Source organism: Cucumis melo, chromosome 6 (genome assembly GCF_025177605.1).
Source record: "Cucumis melo cultivar AY chromosome 6, USDA_Cmelo_AY_1.0, whole genome shotgun sequence".
Classification (NCBI taxonomy): domain Eukaryota; kingdom Viridiplantae; phylum Streptophyta; class Magnoliopsida; order Cucurbitales; family Cucurbitaceae; genus Cucumis; species Cucumis melo.
Window position 1 is genome coordinate 34,170,026 of NC_066862.1, and position 22,454 is coordinate 34,192,479.

Genomic DNA, 22,454 nt, shown 5'->3' on the forward strand with positions numbered 1-22,454 from the left:
TATATAATTAGGAAAATTGTTATAAATAACAAAAGAAATAAAACTATTTATAAAATATAGAAAAAAACTTAGGTGACTTCTACAGAGATCGATGAATTTTGTTATAATTTGTAAATAGTTTCAATATTTTTCTATTTTTGAAAATTCTTATTGTATGTATTCTATTAAATACATATATATATATAAAGACATTTAAAAATACAATAATTCATGTTATAAACTCAACTTTTTAATATCATATGTATAGCGTAATAGATTATAAATTATAAAATATTACAAAAAATAATAGTATAAATATTTTAGTTTAATTTACAAAATTTGTGCCTATAGCTTTAAAAAGATTAAATTGAATCGATCCCTATGACTTATAACTAGAATTTAGTCCCTTTGGTTTGATAAAATCATCGAAAATAGTTTGTAGGAACAATTTACCAAAGTTTTTCAATTCATAAAAACTATATATATATATGAATAAATAAATCAATAATAGTTTGTTTGTTGTCAATTAAATTTTAATGAACAAATAATATTAGTTTTATGATTTATAAGATCAAATACATTTAAACATTGTTTTAAATTGAAATCAAATTTATGAATATGCTATCTAACATGTATTTGAAAATATAGAATATAACTCAAATGTGTTTCTCTACCAACAGGTCTAAACTTTATGTTTTCCAAAGTTAACGGTCACCAACAAAATATTATCCAGTTATGATTGAAACTTGGATGAAGAACTCGCGTCTCATTTTCTTCTTTCTTTTCTCTCATCAATGGCCTTCAATCTTCTCAAATTTCATTCCCAAATAACCGAAGCTGCTAAACCCATTTTCCCTAATCTACTCCCCACCAAGAATTTCTTCCCTCTACTTCCAGTTCCGCCCTCTCAGCTCCTCCCAAAGCCCCATTTCCATGTCTCCTATCTTCCTCATTCAACTCACAAATCAAGAACAATACCTTTTATACTTCATTCTTCTTTGTCTTCTTCAACTCCACCCACCTCAAAAGACGATGCCATTTCCCAGGCCAAAACCTGCCTCTCTACCACACTCGAAAAACCCCTCAACAACATTAGGTTTTCCGGCAAGATCATCAAGAAGGCAAAGCAACCCAGATTCCGAGTGGAGATTCCGGTCGTTGATGAATCGTCCGGCTCTCTGATCGAGCTCGCTTATGAGGTGTTTGGGGACTTGCCCATTAAGAGAAAAGGGTCCCCTATTAAAATCTTACTCGTTTGGTCTAACCCCATGTTGGCTGAAGCTGCTAGTAAAGCCTTTCAGTCTCGTTCTACTGATCAAGTTGAACAGATAGACGTTTCTTCGTTTGATGGATTAGATGGTAGAATTCTGAATTCTAATGATGTGGCAGTGTTTTTGGGGCTAGAATCTTCTCAAATTCGAACTATAAAAACTGTTACAGATGGGTTTTATCCTAAGCCAGTGGTGATTTTCAACCCCAAATGGGCATTTGAGGAGGAGATTGAATTTGGTGAGCTGAGTGGGTTTATTGGGTCTTTTGAGGTGATTTATTCCTTCATGGGTTTGGAAGTTCAAGGGATTTTGAACAAGAGAAAAGGGATGATTTTCAAGTGTGTGAGAAATGGGGTCTTGAGTGGTGAGCTATGGAATGTGCTTGTTGAAGAGGAAGGAGGAGAATTGAAGGCGGTTTCGAAGTTCAAGGCGCGACCATCAATCACAGAGGTTGAGAATGTGTTGTACAATTTGATGGCCATGAACTCACCCATCACCAAGTCTGCAAAGTTCTTGAGGGATTTGGTCTCAAACGTAACTGGAAAAAAGTAAGTTTCATGTCGATGTCCATCAGCTTCCCCATTTGCCTTTAGGTATAATCTAAACCAAATGTACTTGCTTTTGGAATGTTCTCTTTAGTTCTCCAGTCCCTTTTCTTCCACCTTCTATATGTGGCTTCTAGGAAAATTGACTATCCATTTTGAAAATGACATGAAAGTTTGCATGCATAATATGAATTAAGTTAAAATACACTATTCGTTCTGTACTTATGGCTCTTAAATTATTCTAATTCTTGTACTTCTATATTGGTTATGTCTTTGAGTTAATATTTAATTAAATATTTGATTGAGAAATCCTATGCCTAAATATAAGCAATTAAACGAAGTTGACATATCTCCTAAGGTGATCCTGTTATCTGTCTATTTGTATACCTCAATAACAATAAGATTTTTGGCGATTAAACTAAGGCCTCATTTGATTATTTTGCAATCTGTTTACGTTGAACCATTACTTAATTTTTATGCAATTGGCTTCCACTAATTACTGGTCGTCCAGCTAAGCCTGTTTATCATGACTCCATTTGTCGCAGTGTTCTCTTTAGTAATTAGTATTTTAAGTAGAACTGCACCTTTTTAAGACTAGTTGATGTAATTTTCAGCTTGCAATGCAAAGCCTTATATTTTCAATCTTTGTACCATAACAAAAGTATCTAAATCTACAAAAATTTGGAAATGGCATTCGGGTTTTATGTGTAAAAGGAAAGAAAAAGTTACTAGTATTGAAAAGATGGGAATGGACAAAAAGATGAAGAGCAAGCAGAATCCGGAAGTAAAAGTTGCAGCTATCATCTCGTATCCCGTATCAAAGAACTCTCGTATATTTCTTCTTTGCATTTACAAGTAATTCTTTATCATCAGTTGAAGAAAATTTCTTCCCAACCTAGGAAGCTCTTATATGGCAGCTCTTGATAAATTTATCAGAGAAGCTGATATATTTTGTCCATAATGGCCGGAGCTGTGGAAAGGCTATCTCAAGCCATGGCTTCGCTCGGCCATTGAAGTGGATGACTCCAGCAGTCTCCGCATCAGCAAAACTTGTATTCTCTTGATACCCTAGGCCCAGCATATGCCAAAATTGATCAATGATATGAACGTGACCATGAAATGCTATAAGGCCAGGAGGCAAAGTCCCAAGCTGCCATAAACTTAGGTCCGATTTCAAGTTCTGGATAGCAAACAATTTCCATTCAGCCCATATGTTCGAAAATGTAGATTACATAATGTAGCAAATGAAAGTTTGATTCATGATTCAATTGAGCCTTACCTGTTCAAGCCAGTGATGGTATGTGAGGCTTATGTTGGTCTTTCTCCAGGCTTCAAGATCAAAGATGTTCATTCCATAGGCCCATGCACATTCATTAGGATCAAAAGCTTCTGCTATTAAAGGATGTGAGAAGTTCAAATAGTTTTTTAATCGCTTGGACATCACAAATTTATCTTCTCCTCTACATGTTTCGACAGCTCCATTAACCTTCCCATTCATATCGATGTCCCACAAAGGTGAAAGATCAGTTTGAATCACAATGTCATCATCCAAGAACACTACCTTCTTGAGACTTGGGAACAACTGCATGTAGAATTTCCATTCATTAGGATTCACATAGTAAAGCATCAAAGATAGAACTATTGGGAGTTTTGCCTTTAATGGAACACTTTCTTGCCAGTTTACAAGAAAAATCAAAAGAATATCTTCCTTCAGATAAAAACAAGGGTTAATTATGTTTCATAGAAAGAACTTGTTTACCTCTGGTAAATGGATACGAATGTGATTCATCACGGAATTGTATTTGGGACTTAGTGCCTGCAACTTTGATGCAATGATATTAGGTTTTTCAGTCTCATTTGCAACAATGGCAGATGACCCTCCTCTGAATTGTGACCGGACCTTCTGGTCTTTTTCCATTGCTTCCAAAACTGGTACTTTACCCTTTGTAAACCAGTCAAAATGATGCAATGCCTTAACCTCAATAATTGCAGGTGATAAAGAGTGAAGGGAAAACCATGCTTGCATTGGGAAGTAAGTCTTCCTATCAGTGATTATATGGAGAACAACTTTCTGCGGGCGTAAAGCATTGTGCACGAGGGATTTGGCGACGACAGATGCAGCAAGCACATTATCAGTGGCAAGGACGAAGTGATAGTAGGAATTGTCAACAAGGGCCGGTACAAGTTCTGCTGAAGGAAGCTGGAGACGAGCAGCTGCATTGGTTGAGTGCTCATTGGCAAGCCTGAGGGCAAGGCAATGGAGCTGCTTTGGTATGCTGCTAGATGCTACATGCCTATACAAGTATTCTTGAATTTTGGCAGTTCTGGTTCTTTGTTCCATAAGACTGACCTGCAAGATACGTATGAACTTCAAATTAATACCTTTATAATAATGCAACCTGACAAATGTAAATACCTTCGCTAAGCTCTAAAGGATTTTAAACAATACGATTGTGGAAGTGGTGATTTGTTTCTTAAATGATTAACATATCTCCTTGAGATTGGACATTTAATTCTCCTCACACACCTAACGCTAACATAATTGGATTTTTAGGTAAAGGGTGTGTTTCAAGAGGTTGATGGATAATAATTAATAATCAACTAAGAGATGAGGGATAATAACCATTTCTCTGAGTTTGAGAGCAAAGGTTTTTGCATCTGGTTTGATTTCCTTTATCTCAGCCATAAAATCTTCTAGAGTCTGAGGAATATTGTCTAATCTTCCTTGAAGTTCATCTTTGCTCATAGTTTTATCCAATATTTGATACATAACATCTGGAACCTGACCCAAAATCCAACAAAATATAGAAAGTTTTAGTACAAAGTTCATCAATACTACCTACATAGACATTGAAATATGCCCTCAGAGCAGAGGTTTGGAGATTACTTTTGGTTCCAATCTGCTCCCCAAGAGCCTTGGGCCTAATTTTTTCCCCAGACAACCTACCATAAGATAAAGAAGTTTAGACTATTAGAAGCTGCCATGACTTATTTTCAAGTCATATTGTTTATTTAATCATCCTAATTTTCTAATTTATTTATCATAACCATGTCATTAATATGACAAAAGAATAAACTTATTTCATGTGTTAATTTAGGCTTTGTTTGATAATCATTTACTTTTTTGCTTCTGAGCATCAACCTTATAAATGCTACTTCTACCTATGGGTTTACTCATTCTGCTATCTATTTCTTGGGAGTGTTTTCAAAATTCAAACTAAGATTTGAAAACTTGGATAAATCAGTTTTTAAAAACTTGTTTCATTTTTTGAATTTGGCTATGCATTCAAATATTTATTCAGGAAAGTTGAAACTATTAAAGAAAAGGGTGAGTAAACAAGCACAGTTTTCAAAAACAAAAAATAGACCATAATATTTCATCTTACATTGTTAGATTGTGCTAAAGTTCTAATAAGAAAAATTCTCAACTAGATGGGATATTTAATTTCAGTACTTTAGTTAGATGCTTTCCATACTTCCCTTTTGTTTCTTGGAAAAACTAATCTGATGGTGTCCAGTGGTAGGAGTTGATTAGGCTTTGATAAGGTACACTCCTAAAAGTTTTCAAAGTTAATATGCTTGTTGGGTTTTTGGAGGTATAAAAGATAGGAGTCCTATCATAGGACATTAGATAATAGTGGGCATTGAGAAATTGCAAAGAAAAACAAAAAACTTCTATCTTGTGCTTCTAAAACTTGCTTAGGCTGCACATCTTAAGTTAGGCATAGAGAGGCTCCAGTTAGATGCGTTCCATACTTTCCTTTTTGGGCTCTCTCTACTTCAGTTTCTGCTGTTCTTGTTTTTAAGTTTATTGATAGTAAGACATCTCAGAAATTAGGATCAAATTTGTACCTATTAGATTTGTTTTAATTTCTTAAAATATTTCGTTTAAGTAATAATAAATTTATCTCAACTGGGAAATGAATAATTTATTTTAATAATAATCTATAACAGATCCCAGAATGTATCTTCACCTCCCTTCTTATTGTTTTCCTTCAGCAAGACATTGAGGGTTAAATCTTTTTGGTTTTGGAAAGCTTTCACCTGATATTATTCAGAATTCTCTTTTTTCTCTATATGCAAATTCTTCTGCTTCTTCTGTGTGTGTATAGATAGAGAGATGGGGGGGGGAGAGAACAAAGCTTAAAAGTAATGTACCTAGAGTAGAACACTTGCTTTCTCCATCAATCGTATCAACTGCTGTCAACACGAACACAAACCGGAGAAGAAAGGTGAAGAATAGAAGTGAATAGATAAGCATTCGACACGAAACCCTTCTTGATCCAACCTTCACTTTGATGTATTCTCTAACACCTTTTCCTGGGAGAACTGTGACATGCCTCAAACTTGGTGATATATGAAGCTGCATTATTTTCCAACAGAAGCAAACAACTGCTATTGCTAAAAACACTATTACAAACGGCAAATTGAAGTGAAACCCAAATCTCAGGGAAAGCTAGCCAGGTTAGAGTTCTTCCTTTGAGACAGTTATTTCATTTGACAATCTCCCAAAGAAGAACTGAATTTGAATTGGAAGATCCAAGGAATAGATATGCTGTTTTTGATGGTGTTTAAGGTTGCTATCTCTTACCTAACCTTGCTTAGTATTTGGGCTAGATGTTTCAGCTTTTATCAGTAAGTGGTTTTTTTGAATTCAAAGGAGAGGGAAGGGGGTTGTTAAGAAGAAAGGGACATGGGACTGATAAGAAGCTTTGTCTGTTTTACTGGTTTCTTTTCATTTTCAAGAAGGGAAGTTTAGAAGGAACAGAATAAGAAAGAATAAATAAATACTTCAAACTTTCTTTTAAAGCAGAAGAAGAAGAAGAAGAAAGAACTTGAAATGTGAAACAGGGGATGGGGGGGAGGGGTTGGTGTTTGGCTTGGCTTTGCCTTCACATGAAGTTTACAAATGTTAGTCTACAAAAGAGTTTGAACTCTGAAAGAACATATTTTCTAAATAGAAAGGGACTTTTCCCCTTTCTCCTTCTCTCTCTTCTGTTGGTTTGGTTGGTCTTTTTTGGAGTGAAAATGCAGAAACCTTTTTTTTTAATCCTTCTGTTGCATGTTTGCCTTGTGATTAAGTTAATTCAAGCTATCAGAAGTCCTTAATTTTTCCCTAATCAAACAAATTCTAATGATTACTCCATTAAATTTCTCTTGAAAAGGGATTGATCGTTCCATATTTTACTAATCACTGAGGGAAACTTCAGATTGGATTGTTCCTTTCATCAAATATTGTGTTGTACTTTCTCAACCACCAGGCTGATTTTAAACTCACTTCATTTGGTTAAAGTGAGTAAAAAGGCAAAAATTTCTACAAATTCACAATACATACTTTTCCTTCATTTGTATTATTAATGTCTATTTTGACCACTGTTTGTTATGAGCATTAAATTCTAATGTACATAATTCTATCAATAAACTTTCCATTTTGATGAAGTTTTTGCAGCTATGAAGCATTTGGTTTGTTAATGTTGTTTGTTCTGTATTATTTCCATTAAAGAAGTAATGATCTCAAGTCGAGAGTAGGTATACAATACTAATAAAATGAATTTATGAAATGCTTAATTATTAATATATTTCCTTTCAGTTAGAAACCAAGCAGAACAATGATTTGATTCAGACTATGAAATTTCATAAAGCAAAACGGAAATTCAGAATGAAGTTGAAGGATTAGCAATGGAAGATTAAGATTTTTATTGCCAATAAACCACAATTACAAACATCTGTAGACAAACCTCTTCATTGCTGCACTCAAATAAAAGAAGGGGTTTTTTGAAATTTCAACATAGAACAGAAGGTCGATAGAAATCAAACACTGGTGCCGAAGTCATTTCTCCCAGATTGCAAGGATGGATTTGGTTTCATTAGGGAACAAGAAGACTTGAAGGCTTGTATTTGAGACTCGCACTTGACACGATCGCCATTATTTTCCTGCAAACATTTCTTGAGAGCTTCAACATCACATGGCGATGGATTCTTCGTCACAACCCTAGATTTCTCAGTTATACCATCCATCGAGTTTCAACAAGTACGCGGAGAATTTCGATTTTCTGACGCAAATTAAATTGAAGGTGAGAAATTGTAAAAAATTGTAACAGTGGAAGGGAGATGTAAATCCGATCGAACACACTCCGCGCGCAGCCAATGAACCACCGCTGCTCGAGCTAATCAAGAAATGCAAGGATAATGAGATTTTTATATAGACGACTCAATTCCGCCCTGCCGGATGGATTTTTCTTTGGAAAAAAAAAAAAAGAGAGAAAGTACTATAACACAATTTGAGTCGAAATTTTGAACTCGAGACCACTTCTTGTCAGCTACACACGGATGGGTTTTGAGCTAATAGTTAATCGGATGGAATTCTGATCTAAGCTCAAATTTGAATGGCATGTTTTTTTATCTGATTTATAATATACAACTTATTTTGTGATTCTTTTCCGATTTCGTTGTTTTTGCTCTTTATGATCTCATTTTTATTTATTCATGCTTTTCAAGATTTCATTGATTTTCATTTCAGGTAAAAATTTAAGTTTTCCAAACAACCTCTGATGATTTAATCAAAAACTAATCTTTTGTCTAACCTAGTTTACAAGAGTTGACACACTAATGTAATGTTTATTTCCATTGGGATTTTGGGTTGTAGTTCTTCAAACCTCCTTGAAGAATAGATTTTTGTATTGCAACGGGTAGCACATGTGAACCTCTGATTGGACAATTGTTGATTTTTTTTTATAAAAGAAACTGATTGAAAATAATAATGTGTTAGAGCTCACCACTTTCTAATGTGTTATCAATAAATGAAAAAAAAAAAGACATTATTAAATATAATAAAATAAGTAAAAATATTTACGAAATATAGTAAAAGTTTGGATTATCTATCAATATTGTTTACCCGGGTCTATTATTCATAAAATTTTAAATTTTGTTATATTATGTTTTGTCAAATTTGATATTTTTAACCATTTTTCGTAAAAAAAATTAAAATTTATTGAATTTTTAGAATTTGACCCTTCTAGATTAACACCTTTAAATTGGGTCATTCATACACATGTTTAATTTATAAAGATAACGCATTGAGATAACTCTTTTACCCTATTTTATACTGTGTTGAGAATATATATTAGTAGAATTTATATGGTTACCTTCGGGTTCGAAAGTTATTTTGTCTAAGCTAGGAAGTTCTAGTTTTTTCTTGGGCAGTGAGTTAGAATTTTTTATCATATTAAAAAAATTAGTTTAATAATTTCTTTTATCTATATTAATTGCAAATACATTTTAATTTTGAAAAGCATTGCATCATTTATATTAGATTCAAAATGTTCTAACTTTTTTAAGAGAGATAAAAGTCTTTTAAAAAAATTACATAGTATCGACTGGGATTAGCTAAATTGAAAAGTTTTACAATAAAAAAATTTCAATCTAATGCAAGTACAAAGTGTTGATAAGTAGTAAAAACCATTGGAAGAATTTCAAGTGGTCTCCCATGGAAACCGTTTTCAATCAAATTCTAAAATGCAACAAAAGTCTTCCTCAAAATTGCAATTTTAGAGGGAAGAGAAAATTGACCTTGAAACGTAATTTAACAAATTTGATAAATAATAAAAAAAAAATAGAAACTTACATTGTTTTCAAATAGGGTAAAATGAATCAAAATATTTTTTTGAGTTTTGTAATTATCATAGTTACCAATTTTGTTTATCCTTGTAAGTTGAATATAGCTTGTGTAGGAACAAATAATTATATTACTTTTGTTAAAGTGAATTAGTTAATTGTTATGTTTTTTTTTTGAAAGATAAGTTATGCATACAAATATCATATTACTTTTATTATATATCTACATAAATGTTGTTAGTTAGCCTTCCTTTTATGTCAAGAAGTGACTGATATTCTAGTGATAACATGTTTTATAAATTAAACTGAATATTGTTTTTTTAATTAATGAAATACCTTTACCAATTCTTACGTGTGTTGCAAAATAATATTTGAAATAACCATTTATTCACTTTTAGCAACACTCATATATGTTACTAAAACTTAACTTTTAGTGACAAACTTGCAATGTCACTGTATAAGACAGAATTGCGACAAATAACATGTTGCTAAAAGTGAATTTTTAATAACGGACACAAGTCAGTAAAAGTTGTACTTTAGTGGTATGGGTGAATATGTCACTAAAATATTTAGCTATGCGACTACAACGACATTCTTAGCAATATATGGTAATAGTACCCGAAATGTACTATCTTCCTCTTCTTAATTCTAGGCTTTTCCCTTGTTTAATGTGCTTAATTGTCTAATTTAAAGTTAGTTAGTGTTTATGAGGTACAACGAAGCATTTGGAGCCAATCGATGCTAAATCAAATCAGTTTGGGATAGAATCATTTTAAATTACAAAAATGCCTCTGGAGCGTAAAGCAAGTGTTGTTGTGCTCGCCAGGTGCTGTTTGATTAAACAACAATGAAAATCAAGCATTCATATATTCTAGCATAATCCTTAGAGTGTAATGCGATTAGTCAAGCATGTTAGGTACAGGTTCGACTTGCCATGCTTAGCTAGTTAGACTAATAAAACCATTGATCGGGGTTCCAATCAATCGCTAGACACAAACAAGAAGCTTATTTTACATCTTAAGCATCTCAATGATCAAGGTTGCACTCATTCATTCCAACACCCTAAGTTAGACTGCTTTCATTTAATTGCATATCTATCTTTTCTTGTACTTTATTTTTATGTATTTTCAACTATCCTTCCACACCAACCCCCCCTCCCCCATTGACCAATTTAAAATGAGGTTTGATGAGCTAATCTTCTGCGCTTCCTAGGGTTCGACCTTGTTCATGCTATCGATACTACTTGTTAGTTGAAGTTCTTTGATCGGTGATTTATGAATATTATTTGATCGATAGAAGCCTCAACACCTTTTACCATGTGGCTCAACATTGTTAATACTTTTAGTGTCAGTTTTTACCTTTAGCAACACGTTTTAAGTGCCAGTTAAAGTGATTTTTCTTATTTGAAGATCAAATTTTTGGTGGAGTTCAATACCCGCAACTTCATGGTGTCTTTCAAGTTAGAACCATGAAGTAGGCACACACACCCTTAAGAATGGGGAACAAATCTCCAATTTCCAATTTAAAAAATATGCCCACTTAAACTCCAAAGTGAATTGAAATAGATTTTTCATTAAAGTTTTGTAACAACTTTTACTTTCTTTCATTTAAGATCAACTCAAATTTAATTAAGTAAAGATATTTGTGCAGTGGAAAAAAGTTATCAGATAATTCTTTCTAAATAAGTTGATTAAAATAATAGAAGACGATAAGATGAAAGTATATCATCCGTACTAATGAAAATTCATTACTATTCATTCTATTGCATCATTTCTTTTACTATAATGTTAATCCTTGCATATAAAATGAATTCTTAAAAATGTTTTTAAATTGATTTCCTTATAATAATTAAATATTTTAATTATAATACAAATTTATCGAGGATAAATATTTAAAGTAAGAAGCGCACATCGTAAAAATCCAAAAAATTATTTAACCTTAAAACCTAAGTTTATATAAAGTTAATAAAATATGGAATCCATATTTTTAAAGTCGAAAGGTTGAGCTCTCTGAACAAAACATCTTGATAAGAGGCTTTGCACAATATACAATGAGTAGCATCATAAAGTTCTAATACTTAATGACATTTTATTTATTTTTCTTTTTTCCCTTTCTTTATGCTTAATTTCCATTTTGGAGCTTTACGTGAAAATAAAGTTTGAATATGTTTCTTCAATTTGAATAAAGCACAAATCCCAACGTGTCTTCTATAATCCCAATATACATGTCCTAGGTATCTTCCTTTGATAAATATGATTATACTATAATAGTTCTCAGTTAACTTTGGGAAACTCTTGTTTTATGGAATCAAAATAATAAGCAGGTGTGTTACATTTAATAAATTCTTGAATATCTAACTATTTAGTTTAGGAAAAAATGGATTGATCGGTTAAATATAAAATAAATTTTGAATTAGTTTACAATATTTGAAATAATCTTAAATTTTATACGTGATCTATTATTCATATATGTTAGAAATGACATGTGGGTTTTGGCCCAACTAGCAAAGTTAAGATAAATTGTCCCACGTTACTAATTTTTGAAGTGGTAAATGGGTATATACACCTAAGCAATCAAAAGGAATTTCAAACTATGATGGTGGTGACAATTTAATCTTTTATCACCACACGTGCACTGTCGTTACTATCCGTCTAGTCGGATGGGGGTAACGTGCTTGTGCGAAAAAGAATATAATTTTTATTGCCTATACTTTTGGAAAATTTACCTTTTATCCCTTCCATTCAATGCCAAGTGTAGACACGTGTCACCCCTTCCATTCAATGCCAAGTGTAGACACGTGTCACCCCTTCCATTCAATGCCAAGTGTAGACACGTGTCACCCCTTCCATTCAATGCCAAGTGTAGACACGTGTCACACTCCTACACAGTCGTTTTCGTTCACACCCGACCATGTTGTTCTGACGATCGCTCTCAGCCACACAGAAATCATTCATTCCAAGTCTCTCTTCTCTTCTCCATTCTCCACTCCATTTTCTCTAAAAGTTCTAAACATTTCATACGATTTTGTTTCTATTCCCTATTCCAACGAGTGCACGTCTGAACTGGAAAGCCGTGTTGACCTTGGGGAGCAATTGACATCACGATTAGCACCATAGTCGACCGAAATTACTTTCAGGGCAGTGGTTCATCACGGCACAACAATTTCCTATTGATCGACATTCTCACATTTTTCCTAAAATTTGAAAGCAATTCAATGTCGATCAAGACTTCCAACAAAATTCTACCCAATCTGTCCAAGCTAGAGCCACTTGATAGAACAAATTACCACCGTTGGTCCCAAAAACTATTGATCTTTTTTTGGTAGTTAGAAGTCGGCTATATTCTTACCATTGATCTACCATCTGATCCTCCAACAACCACTCCAGCACCTTCTGATCCAGAATCATCCTATGAAGTATGCAAAGGACAACAAGACTGTTCGCGGGCATCTGTTGAACCACATGTCAAACCCAATGTTCGGCCTGTTTGTGACTAAAAAATATGCCAATGACATGTGGAGTACCATGAAATCTCGATATGGAGGAGATGATGCTGGGCGAAAGAAATACGTTGTTGGAAAGTGGCTGCAGTTCCAAATGATAGACGACAAGCAAGTTATGGAACAAATACATAAGTACGAAAACATGGTGGCAAATGTTCTATCTTAAGGCATGAAGATGTGTGAAATACTCCAAGAAAATGTTTTGCTCGAGAAGTTTTCTCCCCCATGGAATGACTACTGAAATCACCTAAAGCACAAGAAGAAGGATTTGAAACTTTAGGAATTGATCAGTCACATGCGCAAAACAAGCCAGCAGACTGAAAAATAAGTTAGCCTCTAAAAATTTTAATTTAGTTAATGCTAACTTAGTTGAATCTTCTGTTGTTAACAGAGACAGAACCAAGTAGGATAAAGGGCATAAGGGGAAAAACTAAAAACAGAGACAGTTCAAGGCTCCTGGGAAAAAATCAAGAAGAAGAAGCTAGTCTGTTATGTCTGCGAAAAGAAAGGACACAAGTCATACTAATGCAATCAAAGCAAAGGGAGACCAAACCAGAAACCAGCACCTCAAGCCAATCTTGCAGAACAAGACGACGATGTCATAACAGCTGTTGTAGAGGTCAACTTGGTAGAAAACAAGACTGACTGCATTCTCGATACTAGAGTCTCTAGACACTTCTGCACCAATTAAGAACTTCTTCATGTCTACAAAGATACTGCAGATGGAGAATGTGTATTCATGTGGAAAACTTAGCTACTGTAGGAGTAGTCAGGAAAGATAAGGTTATTTTAAAATTAACTTCTGAAAAAACTTTATCGCTTAGTAATATTTTGTATGTCCCTTCCCTAAGTAAGAACTTGGTGTCTGAGAGTCTGTTGAATCGGGTAGATCTTAATATTGTACTGGAAGGTGAAAAGGTTGTCCTCACCAAAAATGGAGAATTTGTCAATAAGGGGTATCTGTTCAATGGTCTGTTTGTACTTAATACTATTTTCATGAATGCAAATGTTTCTAGTTCCACCTACAAAGTTGAATCTATTGATTTATGGCATGGTAAACAAGGACATGTGAATTTTGCATCAATTAGGAAGCTTAAGGACTTAAGACTTATTAATGCATTTGAATTGCATGAAACTGGTAAAAGCTTTGTCTGTTTGGAAAGTAAATTCTTTAAGAAACATTTCAAACCAGTTGAAACTAGAAGTACCAAACTAGAATTAATTCACTTTGATCTAGCAAATTTTAAAAACACTACTAGTAGAGGTGGTAAAAATTATTATGTATATTTTGTTGATGATTTCTCTAGATTTACTAAGATCTATTTGATAAAAACAAAAGATCAAGGTGGTAGCATGTTTTTAAAATTTAAGGCAGAAAGTGAGAATCAATTAGGTAAAAAGATTAAGATTAGATAGAGGTGGTGAGTATTCTGATAAAACTCTTAAAGAATTTTGTGAGTCAAATGGTATTATTCATGAATTTATTGCTCCTTACTCACCACAACAAAATGCCATAAAAGAACGGAAAAATAGAACTCTTAAAGAAATGATGAATGTCATGTTGTTAAGCTCTGATCTATATGATAATATGTGGGGGAAAAGCCGTATTGTCTGCATGTTTTGTTCTTAACAAGGTTCTTTACAAAAAGCTAGACGAAACTCCCTACGAAGTCTAGAAAGGATATGCACCAAATCTCTCCTACTTGAAGGTCTAAGGATGCTTGGCTAAGGTACCATTTCCTGCATTGAAGAAATCTACGGTAGGGTCTAAAAGCTTTGACTGCATATTTATCGGCTATGCTCAAAATAGTGTTGCATATAGGTTTATGTGTTTAAATGATAAAACCATAAATGGATCTAGGGATGCAGAATTCTTTTAGCATGTGTTTCCATTAAAGCAATCTCTTTTTATTCCTTGACTATCTAGAAGTATGCATGATTCTGAAAACCTCTCAGTTGTTAGTGAAACGCCTGTTTCTAAAACTATTACTACATCGAACATAGGATGTGAATTAGAACCTAAGAGAAGTAAAAGACAGAGAAATGAGAAAAGTTTTGGTCAAGATTTCTTAAGCACCTTTATAATAGAAAGGTGCGATGAAATTGATTGTAACTTCACAAATTTGTTTTTAATAAATGAGGAACCTAAAACTTATCAAGAGGCTCTGTAGAGTCAAGTATGTGGAAAGAGGCTATTGAGAGTGAACTGGATTCACTGACCATGAATCAAACATGGAACTTAGTAGACCTTCCCATGGGAAGTAAGCCAATTAAGTGTAAGTGGATCTTCAAAAGAAAAATAAAACCAAATGGGTCAATAGAAAGATACAAGGCTAGATTAGTGGTGGTAGGGTATACTCAAAAGCAAGCTATTGACTACTTTGACACATATTCTTCTATAACTAAGATAACCACAATTAGGGCATTGATTGCACTAGCAGCTATACGTAGCCTTCTTATTCACCAGATGGACGTAAAAACTTCTTTTTTAAATGGTGATTTATAAGAAGAAATTTATATGATACAACCAGAAGGGTTCAAAATTTCTAGCCAAGAAAAATAAAGTGTGTAAACTTAAAAAATCTCTCTATGGTCTTAAGCAAGCTCTTAAACAATAGTATGAAAAATTAATAATACTTTGATAAACAATGGATTTAAAGTAAACTCCTCAAATACATGCGTTTATTCCGAGTTTTTTTGGAGTTGATTGCATATAAATATGTTTATATGTTGATGACATGTTAATCTTTGAAACAAATATGGAATTGATAAATGAGACCAAGTTGTTCCTTTCATCACACTTTGAAATGAAAGACCTAGAAAATGCAGACATAATTCTTGGTGTTAAAATCACGAAAAATAAAAACGGTTTGTCCCTATGTCAATCTCACTACGTAGAGAAAAGACTAAAGAAATTTGATTCATTTGATGTTTCTCCAGTAAGAACTCCCTATGATGCTAGTAAACATCTTAAGAAGAATAAAGGAGATAGTGTGTTTTAACCTGAATATACAAAGATCATAGGTATTGTTATGTATTTAAAGAACTACACTAGACCTGATATTGCATATGTTATCAGTAGATTGAGTAGATAAACACATAATCTTGATTGATGCCACTGGGATGCTTTACGCTATCTATTGAGATATCTTAAAGGAACGATAAATTATTGTTTGCACTTTAACAAATTTCCTACCATATTAGAAGGATATTGTGATGCTAATTAGGTTACAGATAATGATGAGGTTAAGTCTACTAGTGGGTATGTATTTTTTCTTGTGTGTGGAGCAATATCTTGGAAGTCTGCAAAACAGACTTGTATAGCTAGATCCACTATGGAGTATGAGTTTATAGCATTAGATTTGACAAGACAAGAGGTTGAGTGGATCAAAAGCCTACTAGGAGATGTACCATTGTGGGGGGCATCTGTGCTTGTGTCCATACATTGTGATTCACAGGCTGCCATAGGTATTGCCAAGAACAGTGTCTATAATTGCAAAAGAAGACGTATACGTTTTAGGCATGCAGTTGTGAAACAACAGCTAAAGGAAAGAACTATTTCCTTAGAGTTTGTTTGATCTGAGAAGAACCAGGCTGATCCTTTAACCAAAGGACTAACAAGGAAAGTGGTTCTAGATTCCTCATTGAACATAGGCCTAAAGCCCTTCGGAGATCCATAACACTTGGTATTGGGTGGTCTATTGTGATAGACTTGATAGTCCATAGCCCCTTATTGGGTGGTCTATTGCGATAGACTTGATGGTCTATAGCCCATTGTGTGGACCTTGATGGATGATACAAAAGCCTTTGAGTGGTCCATAGTTGGTATGGATAATAATAAAGTCTCCATAGCTCTTTTAGAGTGGTTTGGTTTGACAAACTTGATGAAACATATAACGTGATAGTGAAGGGGGGCTACCTTAATTCTATGAAAGAGTTTAAAGGTCTCTTTCTAGAGCTCTCACGATGACCCGAGGTTCATTCTATGTGCATGTCCCATCTATGCTCAGAAAAAATTTAGTGAAATCTCATTCTCCTTCCCTACCCAGTAACTTTACTGCTACAATCATTGTGGAGGATTGTTAGAAATGACATGTAGGCTTTGGCCCAATTAGAAAAGTTGAGATAAATTGTCCCACATTGCTAATTTTTGAAGTGGTAAATGATTATATACACATAATCAATCAAATGGGATTTCAAACTATGGTGACGGTGATAATATAACCCTGTCACCACATGCGTGCCGCTGCTGCCATTCGTTTGATTCATTGGGCGGGTGGGCTCGGGTAACCGCGCTTGCATAAAAAAGAATGTAATTTTTATTGCCTATACTTTTGGTAAATTTACCTTTTTATCTCTTTCATTCAATGCCAAGAGATATGTGTCACACTCTTACGCAGTCGTTGCCGCCTAGTTCTTCATGCATTGTTCCGGTCTTATAGTTTTGACGTTCACTCCCGGCAATGTTGTTTCAATGATCACTCTCGACCACATTCTGCCCTCCTTGGTTCTCTATAAATTGGAGGCAATTCATTTGGTTTCAACATACAGAACTCATTCATTCCAACTCTCTTTTCTCTTCTTCATTCTCCAATTCATATTCTCTAAAAGTTCTGAGCATTTCATACGGTTTTTTTTTTCATTCTCTATTCTGACGAGTGCACGTCTGAACAGGGAAGCTATGTTAACCTTGGGGAGCAACCAGCATCACAATTAGCACCACGGTTGGTCGAAATTGCTTTTAGGGCAGTGGTTCGTTACAACACAACAATTTCCTATTGATCGACATTCTCATATTTTTCCTACAATATATTCAAAAATCATATGAAACAAATATGGCTTATTAATTATTAATTAAAAAGTTCATAAATCTGATAGAACACTATTCAAAATTCATAGCAATATTTAACACAACTTGTTAGACAAATTTAAAGTCTATAAACTATTATTATTATTATCATCATTATTTTGTATTTGACACTTGATTTTTCTCATTTCTCATTCAATTATGTTTTTCTACTTATTGTGATGAGGCACAACATTCTTTGTTTGTTTGTTTTATCTTTAAAATAGAAAAATAAAAATTAATTTATTTTAAGAAAAATTAATTTGTTTCTTAGAGTTTGGGTTTATTTTTTATTTTGTCCCTAAAGTTAAGAAATGTAACATTTTTAGTTCTAAAAGTTTGAACCTGATTACATTTTTTTTATTATAGTCTAATTACAATCTAGTCTGTAGATTTCAAAGTTCTACAGCTTTATCTTTGAAGTTTGAATTTTGTTTTAATCTGAGATCTCTAAGTTTCAAGATTTAAATTTTAAAACTCAATTTTCATTAAATACTGATTTTTTAACCTTTAATGTTCACGTATTTTAATTAATTTAAAAGAATTATAAGTGAAATATAGTTAATTAAGTTTTACTATTTTTGAAGGGCTTTTGCACATTTATCATAATAGGTTTAATAAACTAGATCCACAAAACACAACTTTTGGTTTTGCAAAAATGTCAAAACAAGTCCAACCCACATTTGAAAATGGAAAACTATCAACATGCTCTCACGTTTTGCATCATTGATACACTTGTTATGCCTCATTACACACTTGATGATTTGATACACTTGGTGTAATGTTGATACACTAATTATGTTTCATTGATAGAATCGATGAATTTAATACACTTGATACACATGATAGGTTTGATACACTTGATGTATTGTTGATACACTTTGTATGCTTCATTGACATACTATATTAATTAAATATAATTTAATATAATTGAAGTCCTATAAACACCTTATCAATATAGTCTTGTACACTTGATTCATGTACTTGATAATGTTGTGTTTGATTGATATGCTGATACACTTTTCTAATATATTGTTGATATACTTTATAACTATTTAATATACATAATAAATAATGCATTGGGTTATACAATTGATACACTTGAACAAGATTTATTAAGTTTAGATTTTATTTTAAAAAAGAAAGAACATCAACTTTCATCTTCTTCCACAAACATATTCATTCTCCATATATCCCTCTCTTTCCCATTTGTACCATCCACCATTATCCAACATTCTGCATCCGTACCAACTTCGTGATCATAACTTCGTTGCACGTCCATTCGTCGGTTGTCGAGCTTGAATCACTGCTAGTAAGATATGCTTATTAGTTTCACTCTCTATCCTTCTTTCTCTCTCATCAGTTTTTCATCGTTATTCAAATCTTTGGAGAGATCAAGTTCAATTTCATCTCCATTACAAATCATAAATATATAGGTGAAAACAAAATTTTAGTTTCATAAATTAGAATCAGATAATTGAAAATCTAATTTTAAAATTTTCACAAAATCAAGAAAAAAAATCTTAATTTAGCACAAACATAGACATGATTACAATCATATATTTTCTTTCAACTGAAGAGCATATCTAACAACAAAAATTCAAATACCCTACAAAGATGCTCAATCTTAAAACTAATTTACAATAGTAGCAACGATAGTTGTATCAATTTCACCGTTGGTGGTAGATGAAAATGAAGTGACGATGGCATGATGTAGTAGCTAAAATTGGGAGAAGATTTTAGAAAAAGAGAGAAGAAGATTTTAGAGAGATAAAAAAAGAGAGAGAGGAGCTTGCCAACACAACAAGTAGTGAGAGACATGGCAAGGGACGTGAGAAAATAATCTAAGCATGGTCTTTGTCAAAGATCAATTCTCTTGGATCCAAAATAAGACACGTTTCCAGTTTTTTTTATTGTTTCCACTTGTAACGTGCAGTAAGCACAATTCCCACTAGTTCCTATTTTTAAGTTATTATTTTTAGTTCCCTTGTGAGGCTATATATATAAGTCTTTAAAGTGAATTAATACTACACCAAGTTATTAATAAAGGTCCTATCACTTCAATTATTTTTAGAGCATTATTTTCTCCCTGCAATATTGTTCCTTACGTGTAACTTCTTTAAGACACTGCATATTAGTGTGTGCTTGTGGGTTTTCTTTTAATTTGTAGATCCTTGGTCCTAAGCCAACATCTAGTATTAGAGCTTGGGTACTTTCTCGTTCAAGATTTCATAGTCCTAGAAGATGACGACGATTTCTCAACAAGCTGCGAAAGAGAACGACGGAGTGTCGATTCTCTACCCAATGTTAACTCCTCACAACTATACAATGTGGGCGATAAAGACGAAAGCAATCCTCGACGTCCAAGGAGTTTGGAATAGCTAGCGGTAGGAGCCGAAGTGGATGCAAAGAAGGAAAAGAAGGCCTATGGTTACATTCTCTAATATATCCCCGAAGACCTTTTACAAATGCGAAGAAAAAGACCGCGAAGGAAGTTTGGGATAGTCTCAAGACGAAGTACTTGGGCAACGAACGGGTGAAGAAGGTAAGAGTACAAACCTTGAAGAGAGTTTTTTATTTTCTTCAAATGAAGGAGACCAAGATGATCGATGAGTTCGTCAAAAAAATCAGTGCATTAATGAGCAAACTCTTCATCCTTGACATTGCACTTGAGGATTCATCTTTAGTCAAAAGCTCTTCGACTCTGTCCTCGACAAACATTTCCTTGTCGTCGTTAAATTGAGCGATTCCAAGATCTCGAAACCATGTTGTTTGAAGAGGCGATATGATGAATGAAGGCGTATGAGGAATGGACAGCCCGACTTTGTGGAAATTACAACAACACCGAAGGATAACTCCTACTTACGCATGTTGAGTGGAAAGCAAGACGGAGAGGGAATATCAATGACAACTTTTCAATGAAAAAGAGGTGCGGATCTAGCAGTAGAGATTGCAGAAGATGGCTAGGATGTGGATGCAGTCATGGTTGTGATCGTGGTACGAAACCTCAAAATTGTGCAGGAGGCACTAGCAACACCGACAATGGCACTCGCGACAAAAGTCACATAAAGTGTTTCACTTGTAATAAGATGGAACATTACACAACGGAGTGCCATGAAAAAGGTCGTGACGACGGGGCTCATCTAACTCGTGCCACCGACAAAGAACCAGCTTTGATGATAGGAACTTGTATTGGACGTGATCGGGTGGGTGTCGTACTACTTAGCAAAGAGCAATTATTGCCAAAGATATACTACAACAATAAGAATGAAGAAAACAAAGGTGTTTGGTACCTTAACAACGGTGCTAGCAACCACATGACTAGCCATCACGAGAAGTTACAAGAATTGGATGGAAGTGTCACTGGGAGGGTGAAGTTTCTCAATGAATCAACTATTCAGATAATGGGAAAAGGAATGATTGTGTTTGAGTATCAAAACAGTGATCAGAAGGCTTTCCAAGAGGTGTACTACATTCCGTAACTATGTAGCAACATCATAAACCTTGAGAAAATGATAGAAGATGAGTGCAAGGTGAAAATGGTGGGAGATGCCATGAAAGTGTCTGACAGAAGTAAGAAGCTTTTGATGTCGAAGCTTTTGATGTCGATGAAACGAACACAAAATTACTTGTACAAGACAACCTTGAAGACGTTCAAGTAAGTTTGCCTTCTGGCAGCCTAGAAGATCCAACATGGTTGTTGCACGTGAGACTTGACCATGTCAATTTTCATGACTTGAGGCTCAAGGGGGAGAAGAAATTGGCAGTTGGAGTACCACCAGTGACTCAATCAAACAAGTTATGCGAAGCATTCATGATTACCAGACAAGCTAGGGCTATCTTTCCTGCGCTAATCAAACTATAGAGTGAAGAAGCAACTATTACTCCTCCATGCTGATATTTGCGAACCAATTTCACCATGTACACTAACTGGCAACAAGTATTTTCTATTTATCGTTGATGATTCCAAGAGATGGATGTGGTTGTATATGTTGGAGTTAAAAAGTGATGCATTCCAAGCATTTAAGAAATTCAAATTCTTGATAGAGAACAAGATGGAGTATAAGATCGGAACGCTTTGGACGGATCGAGGTGGCAAGTTTTATCTGTAAAGTTCACTTAATTTTATGAAAAAGAAGGAATCAAATGAAACATCATAGCTCCATATTGACCATAAATAAAATGACATTGTAGAGCATCGTAATCACATCGTAATGGCGATAACGAGATCGCACCTCAAAAGCATGCATGTGTCTACAAGGTTCTTGGGAGAGGAGAATAGGCACACGATTTATTTATTAAATCGTCTTCCAACAAAGGTCCGTGGAGAACACATGCCATTTGAAGCTTGGATGGGGTGAAAGCCACGTATTGGACACTTAAGAGTATTTGTTGTGTGGCGTACGTATGTAAAAAACATAACCCTTTACCTTAAGAAACTTGACGATAGAAGCTCACTAATGGTATATTTTAGTGTCGAAGAAGGTTGCAAAGCTCATCGCCTATATGACCCAAGTCGTGAAAAACTATAAATTAGTAGAGATGTCATTTTTTAAGAGAATTTCAAATAGGCTTGGAAAAAAGGCGTTAATGATGGCAAGGAGATTTCCGAGTTTAAGATGATAGACCTATTTTATTTCAATAAGGTTGATGATGTAGAGGATGTAGAAACCAGAACCGAAAATACCACACCATAA

The 22,454-nt window shown here is 34.0% G+C and overlaps 2 protein-coding genes across 4 annotated transcripts; one reads left to right on the top strand and one right to left on the bottom strand.

The window, feature by feature from the left end:
- Window positions 1-662: 662 nt before the first annotated feature.
- On the top strand, window positions 663-8,236 carry LOC103501617 (uncharacterized). 3 transcript variants are annotated; one of them, XM_008465226.3, is made up of 2 exons: window positions 663-1,798; window positions 3,788-4,303. In XM_008465226.3, exons 1-2 carry the CDS (start codon window positions 774-776, stop codon window positions 3,789-3,791), a joined length of 1,029 nt encoding a protein of 342 aa, XP_008463448.1. In that variant the 5' UTR covers window positions 663-773; the 3' UTR covers window positions 3,792-4,303. The 3 variants fall into 3 exon arrangements, with proteins under 3 accessions (XP_008463448.1, XP_008463450.1, XP_008463445.1); XM_008465228.3 differs by lacking the exon at window positions 3,788-4,303 and adding an exon at window positions 7,386-8,236 and having other exon boundaries at window positions 672-1,798; XM_008465223.3 differs by lacking the exon at window positions 3,788-4,303 and adding an exon at window positions 7,390-8,236 and having other exon boundaries at window positions 672-1,798.
- On the bottom strand, window positions 2,510-7,390 carry LOC103501615 (probable galacturonosyltransferase 12). The gene is made up of 6 exons (XM_008465222.3): window positions 5,954-7,390; window positions 4,683-4,738; window positions 4,419-4,577; window positions 3,555-4,145; window positions 3,075-3,377; window positions 2,510-2,975 (listed from the first exon to the last, which is right to left on the bottom strand). Exons 1-6 carry the CDS (start codon window positions 6,162-6,164, stop codon window positions 2,691-2,693), a joined length of 1,605 nt encoding a protein of 534 aa, XP_008463444.1. The 5' UTR covers window positions 6,165-7,390; the 3' UTR covers window positions 2,510-2,690.
- Window positions 8,237-22,454: the final 14,218 nt, after the last annotated feature.